The sequence below is a fragment of the Peromyscus maniculatus genome, chromosome 3 (assembly GCF_049852395.1).
Source record: "Peromyscus maniculatus bairdii isolate BWxNUB_F1_BW_parent chromosome 3, HU_Pman_BW_mat_3.1, whole genome shotgun sequence".
Taxonomy (NCBI): domain Eukaryota; kingdom Metazoa; phylum Chordata; class Mammalia; order Rodentia; family Cricetidae; genus Peromyscus; species Peromyscus maniculatus.
In genome coordinates this window covers 157,623,099-157,641,222 of record NC_134854.1, presented here as the reverse complement: position 1 = coordinate 157,641,222, position 18,124 = coordinate 157,623,099, and the positions used below count along the sequence as shown (strand labels likewise).

The following is an 18,124-nucleotide window of genomic DNA, read 5'->3' as shown; positions in this document are numbered from 1 at the left end:
ATAAAACAGACGCCCCTTCAAGCCTGTGTGCCTGTCCTTTACTAGTGTGCACTGCTCTCTCGCTCATCTGCGGGTTAGTAAGCCACTGTTTCTAGGCTTTTACGGTATTCTGATATAGTATCCCTTGAGATTTTATGTGTCCACGTTACCTTCATTTACAGCACAGATTTCCTGATGACACACTTTATTTCATGTCTTAAAAATGAGCACAATGTCTTCTTCCTTCCTGGAGAAGTTGAGTACATTGGAGGAAGAGTGCTTTAAATAAACATGTATCCTTCCTCAAAAATTCTCCAACCACCCCGTATTTCACTCAAAGTTGGGAAACTTACCTACTTTCTATTTAATTTGAGTTTATTTTGTATCATTTCCTGATGTGCGATGAAACAACCCTTGAAGAACAGACTATTCTTTGTCAATCAATGATCTATTCTATTTGAGTGCTACCATGGTGACATCTGTGACGTCAGTTCCACTGATTCTCTGAAGTCATTAAAATGTGTCTTTAGTGTTGATGTGCATGTTAATGAGTGGGGCTGTCTTAACTCTTGTCCTTTTCAGGATTTATAAGTCTTGCAAAGTGTAGTGAAATACACAACCTGCTTCATAATCAATTTGAGTTTGCAAGCTAGTAGTATTTTAAGGTCCTTTCCTATTTTGTACATATTTTCCTAAAATATTACACATTTATTCAGATAGCCTCATTTTCCCTGTCAATGTAATTATTTTCTTTCTGAGTTGCTGTAGATGAGAGGTTAGGTCTGTCAGCTACTAAGTTAAAATATTTAGCAAACTGGTGGGCACAATAAAAACTCAAGATAAACAAAAAAGCACTGAAGTTTACCTCTGAAATAATTACGGACTTACAGAAAGCTGGAAATAATGACTAGGGCAATGGCTCTGTGAGTAAAAGCTGAGCATGGGTGTGCACATCTGTAACTCCAGCATTGCAGGGGAGGGAATGACAGTAGGTACATAGGTAGATACAGTGGGTTCACCTGGGTCGCTAACTTAGTCTACAAGGCAGGTTCCGGGTTCAGTAAGATACCCTGTCTCAAAAAATAAAATAGAGAGTGATAGACGAAAATACCGGAGCTGACCTTTCCCCTGCCCCTACACACAGGTGAGTATACTTGCACACCCACATATGTACACAAACATGCATGCCCCTCTACAAACACGTAAGTTGCAAATAAATGTATAGAAAAGGGCCATACACCTTTCACTTAAGCCTCCTCCGGTGGTAACAATGTTCCCTATCAAAATAAGAAAATACCCAAACTATGAAACTGTCATTGGTACAAATCATTCAGATTTCACCAACTCTACATGTGCTCATGCATACGTACATGTTGGGGTGCAGGGATACTGACATGTCTAGATCTTACAAGTATATATGGCTTAGGGAAATTGCCACTATGATAATATATATACATATATAAATGTATCCATATCACAAGACTTCCTTGAGCGGCCCTTTTATAGATACATACACCATCTCTCCATCCTTGGTTAAACAGGACTTGATTCCCCAGCTCCATGACTTTGCTATTTCAAGAATATTACATAAATATAACCAGACCAACTGCCATCTTTTAAGACTGTTTTTTTTTTTCAATAAGAATACTTTAATTGAGGTGAAGTTAACTGTGTGCATCAATCTATATCTTCATTGCCATACACTGAATGGATATGCCACAAGTTTTAACCATCCCCACACCAAAGGGCGTTATTGCTGTCTTCAGTGTCTGGCTGGTACAAACTTCCAGGTGCAAGTTTTAGGTTATTGAGATAAATTATGATCCCTCTAATATGGTTAGCTGTTGTTTAAGATAAAAGTTTCAGAATTGGGTGGCAATAGTGAGGAGATGGTAAAAACACAGTTTATAAAATAATGTCTGTCAGTAAGTTCAGGAAGGAAACCATTTACCCTGGTTTTCCCAGAACAGGTCAATTTGTGTCCGCTGTCCCAGCATAATGATCTCTTTGCTCACAGAAGTGCTCCAGTTGGTGTGACAAATTATATAATCACTGTGATTCTGATTCTCCAGTGACCCTGAGAGCATTACTGATTTGCCTACTCAGCTGCAGTGGGACTGGATTTCAGCGGGTTGCTGTCTTGTGGCTCTCCTGTATATCTGTGAGTGACTCTGTGGAGTCTGAGAGATGAGATCCATCTCCTTGCAATGAAGGAGAGTTTTGCTGAAGTTTCTTATGCCTCTGTCTGCTTCTTCTCACATATAAAACAATTCTCTCTGACGGTTTAATGGCCGAGGGCAAAATCTGAGCTCATGCCATGGAGCCAAGCCCATGGCTAGTTTCCAGTCCATAATATGGCTAGGTTCTGAGCCTTCTAGCTTCAGTCACAGGCCCATCCCAAAGGCCATACTCAGTAAACTGCAGGCATACAGTGAGCTTAGCTGGGACCAGCCATTCAGCTCCCTGTAAATCACTCTCTTCAAGGCACAGAGGTCAAGTAAGAAAAAAGTGTCACCCATTCTTTTGTGGGAGGAAGTTCCCTCCAAGGGTGGAAAGCTAGAGTGAGGGAAGGATGCAGGCTGGGCCACTGGAAGAACTGAATGGACAGGGACCCATGACCACCTCAGCTTGTCTTCTATCAAGAGGCCAGTACACCACCAAATGGCACACAGCTAGCACAGAACACAGACCAAACTCAAGCCAACATCTTTCCTTTTTTTTTTCACAAGACAGTCTATGCTCTTCAGTTTCTTATGAGGGGATTTGGAATAGAAAAGGAGGAAATAAAATCCTGCCAACGTAGCATTAATTGCTTTGCTTGTTGTTTAGTTCTTTGACTGCTCATACACACAGACAACACACATATAAGCAATGACCGACCCCCTTACTCTCCAAATCCCTGAGCCCCACTTCATGCTTATGATCAATATCTATGATGGTCTATGCCCTTAATTAATGCAAATACATCTGGAAATCTTATATAATAGATCCTTGGACTTATAACTTAATGTAACAAATATCAGAAAGTTGAAATACACAGGCCTTGAAAATATGTGATATATTTAAGTGAGAAGAACATGCATAGTAGGTCAGCTTAATGATTTTGACTATATATATGTATACACACACACACACACACACACACACACACACACACACACAACAAGTTTGGAATATACATCTTCAGAGGGTAGTTATTTGGGAGTGATTTAGGAAGAAGGTTTGTTCTTTTTCTGCCTGTTGCTTTTGTTTTTGTAATAGAGAATGTCTACTTTGAATTCTCAATATATTAATATAAAGATATTGTGGCTATTGATACATATCTGACTTGAGCTCCTTCAAGTATTACAAATGAAGAGCTCCCTAGTTCAGATCTATGAAAAACCATAGAGTGAAAGGCTAATTGGAGACTTCAGCATAGCAACAAGAATTTCAATAGTCTTCCTATGTTCTCCATTAACCTTCAAAAATGAAAGACATTCTATCAAATCAAGGATTTGAAACCAGCAGGGTAATAGTACACAGGTGAACACAGCTTTAAAGATCCTGTAGGCTTTTGTGAGTTGCAAATACATAAAATATAAATCCAAGGATTCAACCCTGGGTACCCTGAATGGTAGCTACGTTTTAGCAGATTTTGATAATTAACAACAACAACCCCACAAATGCCTGAGCTCAATTTTTAGACTAATGTCCAAGGTATTTAATGCTAAGCCCTGGCAATCACGTTAGTGAGAAGCTTTTACAAAACCGGCATTTCCATATTGCAAATCCCCGGAGTCTAACCACTCTAAGTGAAGCCTGTAGCCACTTGTGAGAGACTAATTAAAAAGTATAATTTGGTTAGGGAAAACTGCAAAGGGAAATTCCCCAGCACAATGCACAATAAGTTTGGCCACAACTTATTTGTAAATAATGGTTTGTATCAGTGCACGTTCATGCAAAGTACCTGCTTTTCTGTCATATTGTTGAGGGGAGAGCCATGTTACTCGATATCTAAGGACATATCACAGACAGCATACAATTAATTTGTGTGCTGCTTTTGGCTTTGTTGTTTTAGAAAGGATGCCATTGTGTAGTCTGGAAGTTGTAATCCTCTTGCCTTGCCCGATGACCCCCAGCTCAATGCTGGATCCCATGACACCAGACTTGATTTTCCTTGATAGGAAACTTAAGATCTAGAAATGTTAATCCATTTGCAAAGACATGTTTCCCCGAATAGGCAATAGAATCAGGAGCTGAAGGTTTTCCTCAGCTACAGATCAAATTTGACTAGAAAGCTCTGTCTTAAAAGAATAATCAGAATTCTGAGGACACCTAAATAATAGGCATTTTCTCATAACGATTTATTATTGTAAATATCATGGCTATTCTTGGTGTATTTCAGCAAGATTATACTCATTTTTCTTGCTACTGTGAGAGAATACCTGACAGGAAGTGACTTGCAGAAGGAAAATTTTCTTTCTCTTTTAAGGATTATTTTTATGTGTATGCATTGCCTTAGAGGCCAAAAGAAAGTACTGGATCCTGAATGTCAGACACTTGTGAGCCACCATGTGGGTGCTGGGGACCAAACCTGGGTCCTCGGCAAGAGCAGCACATGCTCTTAACCACTGAGCCAGCCCAGAAGGGGAGCTTCTTTTGGTTTTGAGTTTGAAGTTCTAGTCTGTGGTTGCAGGCATGGTTCCCCGGTGGAAGTGTGAGGCAGCAAGTCACACTGAGTCCAAGGCCGGAAAACAAAATCGATAAATGCTGGTACTCAGCTCACTTCCTCTTTTACTCCTTTGTATCGTATCCTGGATGAGATGGAGCCACTCACATTAAGGGCAGCTTTTTCCTCCTCAGCTAACCCCCAGGGAACACCATTGTAAGATATGCACATGTGTGTCATGTATCCAATCCGCCATCACATCCTTGCTTTTTATTCCTACACTTCAGTTCTCAATATGTTGCAAAATTAGGTAGAAATCCCTGAGTGACATTCTTAAACATCTTTTTTATGGACCACCAAATGAACTTAAGTTGAATACTCCTGGCTAGCCTTAGACAAAGACAACATGCAGCAAAGTGTCGTATCCTAATGACACTGCCCCAGGGACATGGGGGACTTATATACATACATTCTTGGAAGTTTCTAGAAAAATTGATTTGATAATGAATAAACATTATAAAACTCGATAAAAACAATTTACTCACTAAAGAATTTCTAATATTACTCTTTAACTTGGTAGATGCACTTTAAATTTTCCACTTTACATTCATTTATTTTTGTCTGTACATGAGGGTGCATGCTTACCATGGAGCACGTATGATGATTGGAGGACAGTTTCCCAGAATTATCCCCCTCCTACCATGTGGGTTCTGGGATTAAAGTCGGGCCATTGGGATGGACAGCAGGTGTATCTACCTGCTAAACAATTTGGCCAGACCTCCAGGTGGAATTTCTTATCATAAATTCATGGAGAGATAGGAAGCATTGCTTTCACTCACTAATATGAAAGCATAAATAATTTAGTTACAATTTCACCCTAATTCTGGCTCTGATTGACCAACAAACAAAAATGAAATTAAAGTTATAGGAAACAATTAGAGCTAACCCAGACTTTATCACATGAACAATGAACTAATAGGCCATTCACATAAACGAATCTGCTACAAGATTATTTAAAGACTTTCAGCTCATGAGTGAATATATGCTTTAAATATATATATTTATATTTCTGTTGCTTGAAAAATTAATCATTTGTTTGTTAAGCTATAGGGTAAATTTTTAATGATCACAGCATTAATTCAATTAGCATGCTATACTTGCTGTTAATGTTGAAAAAGAAACTGTCTATGCTTCAGGATGTGGCTCATATTTAATATTAAACCACAAGATGCTTTCCTCTTATATCTTATATTTCCTCTATTGAAAACACATCTAACTATGTTTTTGTGACATTTTACTGTTTCTGTATTTGTGTTCACATTGTACCATTGCAAAGATACATCTGACTGTTAGCCACTCTCCCTGAAGCATTAGTCAATTCTTGGAACCTAATAGATGACCATTAAGTGTTTGGTTGACTGAATGTACTGGACAACAAATCACTCTCCTATAATTTCTCAATGCTTCTATTTTGGTTTGGGGAAAAGATTTATCAATGATGTTGATAAATGTTAAGTCTACTGTGTCAAGAAAATTAAAAGGCACAGAAAATGAACTAAGCTACCAGGGGTCCTGATAGGTGAAGGTTCAGAAACACAATGATGTGGGTTCACCATATTCTCATCCATAAACCAGTGATCTTTATTGGGGAAAAAATAGAACAAACCTAAAGTCTCAGTTGTCTGAAAAGAATTTGACATTCATTTATTTTTGTCTGTACATGAGGGTGCATGCATATCATGAAACACGTATGTTGGTTGGAGGACAACTTCCCAGAAAAAAAGAAAAAGGGATATATTTATAATTTGAATCATTTATATATATGTATATATATATATGCAAAAGGCAAGAATACATACATATATGTATATAGATTTAATAGTAAAGGCCTGTGAATGAATTAATTACTAGTGTAAAATAGATTTATCTGGCTTATCACTTAATTTAAGATAGGAACAGTTTTGTCAGGAAAATGAATTGTACTTCATTCTTCATTGAAAAGAGCCTTTTGAAAGCACCACATGAATCCGTGGAGTGGCTCAGGGAGGGAAGTAGCTGGCCACCAAGCCACATTGTCTAAATTCAGTCACTGAGATCCACACAGTAAGGAACAAACTTTCTCCGGCAAGTTGTCCTCTTACTCTGCAAGTGCGCATAATAAAATAAATAAATGCAATTTTTAAGTAACCCGTGTATTTGCATACAAATAGATGAGGGCAATCTATCTGTTTTCATCAAATTTCATTTCATTCTCCTGGAATTCATTTTCTTTCAGAAATTACCTGTGTGTATATCATTTGTAACACAGTTCTTGAACTTGAAGACCTCATTCCCATTTTGATTCTCTCTTTGTGAAATAGTTTCGAAAAAACGTTTATCATTTTTCCTTTCTATTGTCTCAATTTCCTGACAGAAAGGGAAGAAAATCCTTTTATCAAGGAAGCTCTTCAGCCTTGCTTCAAAATCTTCTGCTTGTTTTGTTTTAAAATACAGAAGACAGAGGAGCCGGGTTGCCTACAAGCATCCAGGAAACCCCTGGAAGGAAAAGGTCCTTCACTGTAGCATTAGATGCTGAAATAGTTGCCAGATGGGAACACATGGATGCACCTCTAGCGATGAACTTGACGGCACTGTTTGCAAAGGGGAAAATAATCTGGCACCTGCTTTGGGGGAGCCCTGGAGCCCACATAGAAAAGAAGACAAAAACAACCGAGGCTGCAGAATCACATGAGAGGGTTTTGAAAGTTGGTTTTTGTTGTTGCTGTAATTATAGTTTGTGTTTTCACATCTTCTCATCAATGGCTCATAGAAACCATATGGAACCTTCCAGAATCAATAGCGCCAGAGAAGAGGAGAGTCTTTGTTTGGATTGCAAATTGATGTCATTGAACCTGTACACATTCTTATTTCCTCTACTTACGACAGGGTGCAGTTGCTTGTCTCATTTTTGTGATCAAAGACCCAACAAGAAGCAGCTTAGACAAGGAAGACTGCATTTTGGATGACAGTTTACAAAGGGACACAGTCCCATCATGGCAGCGAAGGCAGGATCACAAAGCAGCCACTCACACCACAGCCAGGAGGCAGAGAAGCAGCAGGAAAAGGGGCAAAGAATCTTCCAGGAACCCTCTTCCTCGAGCGAGGCTCCACCTCCTAAAGGTTCCTCAGCCTTTCAAATCAGCACCAGCAGCTGGCAGCCAAGGGTTCGAAAGCATGATCCAGTGGGGGACGTTTTACATTTAAACCACAGCACTCCACAGTCTCCTTGCTTTGGCCTCTCAGGTCAATTGGTGTTAATGCACAACAAAGCTCTCTCACACTTACTAAAGCAGAAGGAGCTAAGACTCACAGGCCCCTATACAGGAGTTGTGTAAGTGACTGGTTATGACCCAGGATTAAATACCACCACAGGAATTACCAAGAGAGCCTGCTGAAAGGGGCCTGTTAGAGGCAATATTCTCACAAAAATGTTCGAGAGCCTCCTACCACTAGGAGTAGTGAAATATTGACCCAGGAGGGATGGTAATGATCATGGGGGAGTAGCGATGTGGAATGGAAGCCAAAACCACCTTGGGTATGCCTGTATTGACTGCTGGTTTGCTGATATAAGTACGTTTTAGGTTTTATGGGAACCATCTGCCACTAACGTGTAGATCGTGACTTGCTTCTTTGAGAGAGGGTTCCACGTTACTGTAAGCATGGCTAACCATGATCTGTAAATCCTCCTGCTTCAGCCTGGTGAGTGCCAGGTTGACAGACATGCAGCACCATTCACAGCTTCAATGGCTACAGTTTTTTATGTAGCCCTGGTTAGCCTTGAACTTGTGCTGTAACAACTGTGACCTTGAACTCCTGATTGGACCTTCCAGGTGCTGGGATTACAGGCATGCCTGCTTGTCATTGCTGCTTTCAATCTTTTAACTAATTTTTAAAAGATTTATTTACTTTTATTTTATGTGAATGAGTGCTCTGCCTATGTATGTATACCTGTGCCACATTTGTGTAGTACCTCTGCAGACCAGAAGAGTGTCAAAGCCTCTGAAACTAGAGTTACAGGTGGTTGAAGCTACCATGTGGGCGCTGGGAACTGAACCTGGGTCTCCTGCAAGAGCAGTAAGTGCTGTTGATCATCTAGTCATTTCTCCATCCCCCAGTTACTGCTTTTTAACTGATAAAATCAAGTAACAGTTTAAGAAGCACTCATGAATAAATGCATAGCTGAGGGCATCATATTTTTGAGAAAAATAACAGGTTTGTATTTCAATTTGTGATTTTAATAATATATTAGTATATGATTGATAAAGGTTTACTATTTATAGTGTAGTGATTGCATTATAATTATGACTATTTAACTGTTATAATGATAGTTCTTCAGGCTTTCCTTTTATAGACATATTCGCAAGTCAATTATTATAATATCTCAGAATGCTTAGAAGCTATTTATATAGTGAAGATAAATTTTATCCTGTTTATTAAGTTATCATACTTCTAATGCCAGATGCTAACATACAGGGAAAGACAAAAGTTATGAGATAAAACTTTTATCTCAAAAGTATTTATAGTGTATTTGGATTCATTAGATGAGGACCATTAAATATTGTGTGATAAGGTTCATCTTGCACTGGGATACGCATATGGAAGTGAGACATCGATGGACCCATGGATCTGAACTCATTGAACTAAGGGAGAGAAGAAATCGGTCTCTGTAGTCATTGTTGTTAAGCTCCACTGCCACTGACCACAGCAATGGTACCAACCCAAAGATCCTTTTCAAAACCCTCAAGATTCAAGTCGGTTACGGAAGGAGTACAGTGCTTGCGTGGGAGCATGAGGACCTGAGTTTAGACCCCCACTGCCTATGTAAAAGGCCAAAAGTGGGAAAACGTGTCTATAACCCCACTCTCTGGCCAGACAGTCTAGCTTAAACAGTGAGTTCAAGTTTTGGTGAGAGATTCTGTCTCAAAAAATGAAGAAGACAAGAGAGTGACTGAGGAAGATTCCTGATCTCATCCTCTGCCCCCTGCACATGAACACACTTGAGCATACTGCACACATACATAATATGTACAAATACTCTGCAGTTAATCTACAGTTAAGGAAGAGAGATAGTGTGGACTTTCTCTGGCACACAGTGGTAGTCTTTTACATCATAATCATCTAAACCAGGAATGGGAAGGCTCAACACTCATTACCTGCAAAACCGTGCCCAGAAAACTCAAGATAAAATTTTCACAGGAGGGCGGCAGTGGTGGCGCATGCCTTTAATCCCAGCACTCGGGAGGCAGAGCCAGGTGGATCTCTGTGAGTTCGAGGCCAGCCTGGGCTACCAAGTGAGTTCCAGGAAAGGCGCAAAGCTACACAGAGAAACCCTGTCTCGAAAAACAAAACAAAAAAAAATTTTTTTCACAGGAAAATGAGACAAATTGGGTGTGCATGTGTGTGTGAGAGAGATAGAGAGAGAGAGAGACAGAAAGACATAGGGAGACAAAGATCTCATGGAAGTGGAGAAAGGCAGAAAGACCATGGATTGTAGGTATTTATCCTGGATAAGAGTATGATGACCATCATCATAACATTCATAAAATTAAACACAGACCTTTAAAAAAGGTACAGTATTGAAACCCCTTTCAAAGTTAATGATCTTTGATGACATCTCATGTAAGAACAGAAATAAAGAAATGTAGGAGAGAAAGAAAGAAAGAAAGGAAGGAAGGAAGAAAGAAAGAAAGAAAGAAAGAAAGAAAGAAAGAAAGAAAGAAAGAAAGAAAGAAAGAAAGAAAGAAAGAAAGAAAAAGAAAGAAAGGATGGACTCATGCTGGATCTACTAATGAAGGGGCAGGGAACTTCCAGTTAACCATAAAAAGTCACACTTGAGGGAAGACAGACATCAGATTCTGATGAGGTCATAGTCTGCAGTTTGTGTCTTAGTTGACAAAGCACTGATATTGACTGGGTTGATGACATAAGAAGCAATTTTCAGTAAAGGCAGTAAAACTGTGATGTTGGGTTGTTTTCAGTAGGAATTATGGGAAGACACACAAGAGGGAGACAATAAATAAGCAATCCATTTGATCCACATGCAGAAGACAAGACTGGAAGGCTCCTGACTGATGGTAGAGCTTTGATTTTTGTTTCTAGCTGTACAGAAATGCTTACCATCAACAACAACACATAATTCTAAGTGTTCCATGACCAGCACCAGGTATACACCACATCACTTGTACAGATATCATCTCATGAGGCACAGTGTCTGGCTCAGACAATCAGAGGCACCTTGTTAAATGGATTCATAGCTAAAGCATGGACGAGCAATGATGCACAATGCCTTGCATGCTCAACCCCTTCCAGATTCCCCCAGTGAAAATGGTTATAAACCAGCATATCATACATGCCTCAATCTTCCCACAGCTTATATTCACCTGAATTTTAGAAAATATGAGCCAAGAGGTGGTGGCACATACCTTGAACCCCAGCAATCAGGAGACAGAAGCAGGTGGATATCTGTAAGATCGAGGCTAGCCTGGGTTGCAAAGAATTCTAGGATAGCCAGAGCTGTTACACAGAGAAACCCTGTCTTGATAAACCAAAAAGAGAAAGAAAGAAGAGACAAGAAACATAAAAATTGCAGATTAAGCTTCAGAGTTGAATATATTTGACTTATGCTCTTTGAAATATTTGCTCACATAGAGGATATAAATATGAACATTAATAAATTTTAGTCATAATTAAATCTATGGAGATTTTTACAGGAGATGGGAGAATAGTTTGTGTCATACCCATGGACCATTTTAGGTTGTATCATTGAGATCTGGTAGACGATTTGACATTTAATAATGGATTGTTTTAATGTTCATGCCACCATGTACATGGCTGTATCTATTTTATTGGTTCTTGTTCAGTACTTTGAGTTAAAACCTCAAAATTATAAAGTGCTTATACTGTATGCCTGATGCACCATGTAATACACCAACTACAAAATTCATAATATTATCCTATATGCCTAATTTAGCACTTCTAACATCTCATGTTAACTGTCTGGAAATGTGATTCAATCAAAGAGCATGTGCGGAAAAAGCTTAGAAGATTGAGGCTGAGTGGCATTCAGTTTATAGTTTCCTTTTTCGGCTATACTTTATACTAAAAATGAAGCAAATGCTACCCTTAGTTGAAATTAATAACAGATTATTTTCTTATTAGTGTAATACTTATTTAAGATTTGTCAGTGTATGTGCTATAATGTGCAGCTTATCATAATAAACATTTGCTGGCAAATGTTGAGATATACACATATTATGAAAAAGAGAGTGGAAGTCTATTAGAGTCACTAAGATACCACCATGTTATCCCTGACTGAATTTTTCTTATTCCATTATCATGTTTTTTCCATCTCTTCTCCCAAACTAAATAGTCTCATTTCTAGAGTTGCCATGCACTATGAAGCAAAAACCTGAAGTTGTTCCGAAGGTTAAATGTAACTCAGATCTCTCTCTCTCTCTCTCTCTCTCTCTCTCTCTCTCTCTCTCTCTCTCTCTCTCTCTCTCTCTCTCTCTCTCTCTCACACACACACACACACACACACACACCTCTTTGCCGCTCTCAGGAAAACATGTGCCTCAGTTTTTCATCTTAAGCTCATGAAGAGTGCTGCCTAGACATCTTAGTTGCTGCCGAGTCTAGCAAATGGTTTTTAAAAAGTTAATCATAAAAAAAACCCAGTAAGCATAATATATCTGTGGAGTATACTAAAGAAAAGCCTCCTACAGGGAAAACATGAAGCTGCATCTCTTATTTACCAGACTCTAAAATAAAACAACGACTGACAACTTAAAAACTGTGTATCAAATACAACTCAAAACTTCACTCCTGTACTCTCTCGGTATTTCCCCTTTTCTTTTCTTTCTTTCCCTGCGATCCGGGAAGACAAGAAGAAAATAGAGAGTATTTTAAACTGATGCTATCAGGGATTCATGGGTTCTGCTCACTGTAACCTTGGGGAGCATTCATAATTAATGACCATATAACCATGAAGTGAATCTTTAATGCGGGAACGTTTACAGTCATTAATGTGGCGACCTCTCCTAGCTAGGTATCCGCGTAGTGCTGAAAGGATAGCTCCGGATCACCTGCGGACATCCTTGAGTCTCTGGGCCAAGACGGGAAAAGGGACCAAATAACTCAGGACAAAAGCAGACCCTCGAAAGCAGGAGCGAGGGGGTACCCCATCCTAACTTCCCCTCACGTGCCAAGAAAACAACTAGTTGTTGTTGTTTTCTTTTTTTAATTTCATGCTTCAGGTGTCAAGTTTTTGTTTTTAAACAGTATTTTCCTTTTCACTTTTTTTTTCTCAAAGTGCGATTTGAGCCACACGTTCCAAAGAGGACAGGAAAAGTGAATTTTATAAACTAAATTTTTCACCATTAAAATCAGAGGCAGCATCCTGCAGCGAGAGGATGAAGTGGAGGAAGTATGGAGAGTTTTCTCCAGGCATCCTCAGGTGGATGGAGGATAAGACAGGGAGAGACCTCCCCTGGGGTTGAGCTGATTCCTTCCTCAATGGAACCCTGGCCCTAGCTCTGCCTGGCTGGTGCGTCTGGTCCGGAGCTCAGCGCCCTGCGTGTGATTCCCGCAGAAGGTGAGTCGACTGAGACAAAGCAGCCGCACGGAGGCTCCACTGGGGGAGAGCCAGAGGGGGAAGTGGAATTGGGGTGCAGTGGGGACCGGTAAAGAAAGTGACCTCATTTTGCCGGAGAAAGCCCTATCCGGCTAGCCCATCGCTGAGGTGTCCGAGCACAAAGGGCGACAACTGGAAGGCTCAAACTTCCACGTCTTTCCACCCGCATACCCGCAGCCCACCCAGCACCGCGCTGAGGACAAAGCGTGCACGGCTGGCGATCCCCGCCTGGCCACCGCGCCCTGAGCGCATAGCTCCCCACGGCGGGATGGATCCCCATCCCCAAGGACTGGGGGTCCCCTACCTTGATCAGCACAAAGAGCCCGAGCAGAGGCAGCAGGCGGCGGCCCCCGCGCGTTCCTCGGGGCAGGTGCCCCATCGTGGCGCGTCCAGGGACCCGGGAGGGACGGCAGCGCCAGCGGGTTCCCGTGGCGCTCACAATGACCAGTCTTGGCTGACAGCCTCAGACCCCAGGCGCCCGGGAGGCTCCCGGCGGCCGCATGTCGCCTGGCCGGTCCCCCTGCCCTTCCGGATGGATCGCTCTCCTCTTCTGAGCCCGAGTCCGGCGAGAACGTGCCAGGAGCCGGCGTTGCTTAATGGCTAAGGATGGAGAGGGTGGGGATGGCAGTGGGCGAGGCTCTGCGCCACAGCTATAGCGGTTGCCATGCGAGGCAGGGGTCGGCGTGAGGAGGGAGCGGCCGGGCTGCGCAGGCAGGCAGCTCTCAGCGGCCCCCTAGCAACAGGGGTGTTCTCTCTGTGAGCCAGGAACTCCTGAAGTGCAGCTCTCGGGTCCTCCCACCAGGGCCTGCCTGCTTCCCATCGCTAGGCAGCCCCCAGGCCAGGCTCCGCCTCAACCTCCCCAGTCTCCTCCAGGGAGGTGTCTGTGGGGATTCCCTTCTGTTGCCTCTTATCCCAGGTCCTTCTCAACCTCCTTTCCTTCACCCTTGTACTTAAAATCACTAGTGACAAGTGACATTTAAGTGTTTTTTTTGGGGGGGGGGGTGAGTTTCAACTCATATGGCCCCCAACCTCAGTTCTGTTCCCCCATCGCACCCTACACTCGCCTAGGAAGACATAATACAGTGTTAAGGAGTTTCCCACGCTTGTTCTATTACGCACACTCAGCTCACTGTATTTTACACAGATTTAGAATATGAATGTAATACATACTCTCTATGTATGAACACACTAAATATTCTGAATTATCCATGAATAGCTAACCCAAGACTTTAGAATCACAAGCAGTGAGTTCCATGCAGTGTGCTCTGTCTAACTTTCTGACTTTGGAGTTTTTAAAAGATAACGCTATCAGAATAAACCGTGGGATACACTCTTCAGATATGAAGTCATTTCTTCACGTAAAGGTCCTGGCCAGTGTCCTGAAGTAATGGAACTTCCTTTTTATCCTTCGAAGTGCGGTGCCAGGTGTCAGGAAGGCAAGAATTCATCCTCTGGTACACAGCTGAGGAATGGTGGCCTGCCATCAGACCGGAGTTGTCTAAACTCTTCTTTTCCTGCAGATGGAAACTCAAGGTTCAGGCTGAGAATTTTGTAGGCATAAACGGAGGTACTAAGGATCCTTTGCAGAGATCACAATGATGGTCTGGGCTTGTGATTGAACGTTCCCCGTGCTGGCACTGAAGCTTTCTTGGTACAAGCCCACTCTCCCTGACACATTTCCATTCAGTGTCCTCACGCCTGCCCTGTGTCAGCCTGACTCTCTCGCCCTCCCTCTTGAGAAAGGTTTTCACTGTTTCCCACTTCTGGGTCAAACTCAAGGGCTTTCTGAGAAACGGTTCCTTAGGGCTGGACTTTCCAAGCCTTTGGTTTAATATGTTTTTTTTTTTTTTGAAGCCTTTGAAAGTGGCTTTCTATCTCCACCTACATCAAAGAGGCTCCAAAGTGATCTAATCTCCAGACAGAGATGCTTATGCTGGGGTCTAAGTGGTACTCACAAGATGCCAACAATTACACTTTTAATAGAGTTTCATTTTAGAGTCTATATGTGAATTAAGCACATATGTGAGGTTAATTACGTATATACATGTTTGTGTGTACAAATAAATATATTATATGAATATAGGTTTGTCTGATCTGTTTTAAGCATCAGGAAGAGTTTTTCTCAAATGTTAATCTTGTAAATGCAAAAGGAACTTTCATGATGATGCATCATTTTAAATAATCCTATCCAGCTGTGTCATTTTACTTTCTCTTTACTCAATTAAATCACAAATTGCTCAGGCCTTTTTGCTCTCATACAGATGTGTACATGGACCACTTCAGGGAGCAGCAATATTAAGTGGTTAGTGCATCACTGCCCAGGAAAGCATTAGTAATTAGCATTATTAATATTCCATTAGCAGCATTGTGACTAGATGGCCTGAAGACTGAAGGTTTGATTTGGTAATTACAGAAGAGTTCCTTCTAGAGAACAGCATTTTACATAGTTATCACGGGGGGGGGGTGGGTGGGGGGTGGGGGGTGGGGGTGGGGGTGGTGGTGGTGGTGGTGATAGCTTCATTTGTTATTACATTTAAACCAGTAACAGGATTGCAAATTTTTGCTCGAAGACTCCCATGAAGAATGTATATGCGGCATCATCAACAGTATGTTTTCTCAGACCACTGACTGGTTTTCCAATGCAGTGTTTCTAAAATATGTTAAATCTAAATATTTTCAAGACTCCAACAAGAATGGCCACAGGTAGCATTAGTGTTTCCAGTCATTTTGGTCACCAAATGCCTGAAAATATCTGTGAGGTTTCCTTATCACAACCATGCTGCTTCCTAAAGAGATCTCAGAACATTACATTCTCTCAGTGTTACTCTGCATGAAGAAAGACAAACGGAACAAAATGGATTTCCTTATGCATTGAATTTAAAATGAAAAAGCTTACAGAATAAAACGAAGCTATTTACTTTGAAAATGATAATAACAACAATTAGTAGTTAATGATCTGAAAGACTGATGTTAAGTCTGGAGAATCAGAAGAAACCATCTTTTTCTAAACATGTAAAACTCTGTTGTTGCCTCTGTGGGTTCCATCTATCTTTCCCACACACAGAGAAGTAATAACAACCAGAGACAGTAGCCGGAATCCCTGTGAGAACCCTAATGAGGAGTCAAATGGGATCCTGCCCTGCCCTACCCAATGAAGCTCAACAGTGTCCCCCAGGGACAGCGCTAATGTAGTTCCACGTGTCCAGTCCTGGCTGCCAGTATTGAAATAGCCTGCAAGGCTGTCAGCAGTTTCAGGATTAGACAGTTATTTGTATGAGGGCTTCTCATTGACAAATAATTTGCTCTATGTAGATTGCAGGAAGAAAGAAAGCTTAGGTCATGAATCACCAAATGGTCCTCCGCTTGAAAAGCACACAATAGATGTTAGGATTGCCACCCACATGCCACGGATTACATGTGTGACCTGGAAGTGTGGGAACTGAACATTCCATGGGATAGGTTCTCCAGGCAGTGAGTGCTTTGGGTCTCGGTTTATTTGGATGTTTGTTTAGCTCTTTTCTCCTGGTGAGCACTGAGTTCACCCCTATGAATTGTATTGACGAGTCCTAAACTCCATGTCTTTAAAATGCACATGATTGACAGATCTCGGTGAGCAGCATGATACAACTACGGAGATTCCTTATTCTCGCCACACTGGGGACGCAGTGGGACACACCATGAAAGGTCATTTTCCCTCTCACGTGGAGAGTCATTGTCACCTCCTTTTTACTTTCTATAAATAATTCCTATGATGTCTTTCTTCTTCTTTTTTACTTTACTCCTTATATAGTTGGTTCCTTTAAAAGGTGAAAAAGAGATAATACATCATAAGACATAGCCTTTATAACTCAGAAATATCTACTCAGAAAACATACATATGTAGAAAGTGTAGGTAGATATGTATCACGGGACACTGATGACAGCTAAGCAGTCTCACATTAGGAAAGCAGATTTTGTTTAGATGATGTTCCTTGTTTTGGCCCTATGTGAGTATTGCTGTTTGTTTCTAATACTTAGATTATCCTCAAACAGCTTTAAGTAATTTATACTATATTTTTTGTGTGGTTTCTTCAAAAAATACTGTGAACAATGAATTTCTAAAATACTTTCCTGGTCATTCTAAGCATTGCCACCAATTACTTCCTTAGTTCTTCCTCATCGCTTTAAAGTTTTAACATCCTGTGTAGGAGGGCTCACTTTAGCTCAACAGGACTTAAAAAGGATTTGTAGCTGGAGCAAGACATACCACAGGCTAAATAGAAATGTGGTCTCCTCTCCTCCCTTCCCTCTTTACTTACCCTCAGTTTGAAAGTACAGAACTTAACACTTATGTTCTCCTGTGTCTAATATACAATAACATCAAAAAACATCACCTTAAAAATGACTGTAAATGTGCAATTATAGAGAATTTGGTGATGGTGATTCCAGAAAACGTCTACAAACTATAGAACCATTAATCATACATTTGGAAAGTGCACTGCCCTAATGAGTAAGGATTCTACCAAGAGGCATAATGGCATTTCATTGACATTTATACTTGAAATCAATCACAGTAAATCAATTTTCATGCTGGAACTATAAAGCTGATAATATTCCCTGATCTAATTGTGAAAGAAGAGGTGATGTTCTAGAGAGCAGGTGGAACACACTACTGATAGACTAAGGAAAGATCTAGAAGAAAACTTTTGAGAAAGGCATTGTATTAACTGAAGGGAAATTAGACTTTTAAAAGCCACAAGCTATGTTATTAATCTATTTATGTGACTCGTTGGAAACTGCAAAACCACAGAGCAAAAAGCAGGTCAGTGGCTTCTAAGGCTTGG

At 40.9% G+C, this 18,124-nt stretch overlaps 1 protein-coding gene across 3 annotated transcripts in view; it reads right to left on the bottom strand.

The window, feature by feature from the left end:
• Positions 1–14,098, bottom strand: part of Ptpro (protein tyrosine phosphatase receptor type O) — a 211,010-nt gene extending 196,912 nt beyond the window's left edge. For all 3 annotated transcript variants that reach the window (XM_015995417.3, XM_076568116.1, XM_076568117.1), the window contains exon 1: positions 13,606–14,098. In XM_015995417.3, coding sequence (XP_015850903.1) covers positions 13,606–13,680 — 75 coding nt within the window. In that variant the 5' untranslated portion in view covers positions 13,681–14,098. The remainder of the gene's footprint in view (positions 1–13,605) is intronic.
• Positions 14,099–18,124: the final 4,026 nt, after the last annotated feature.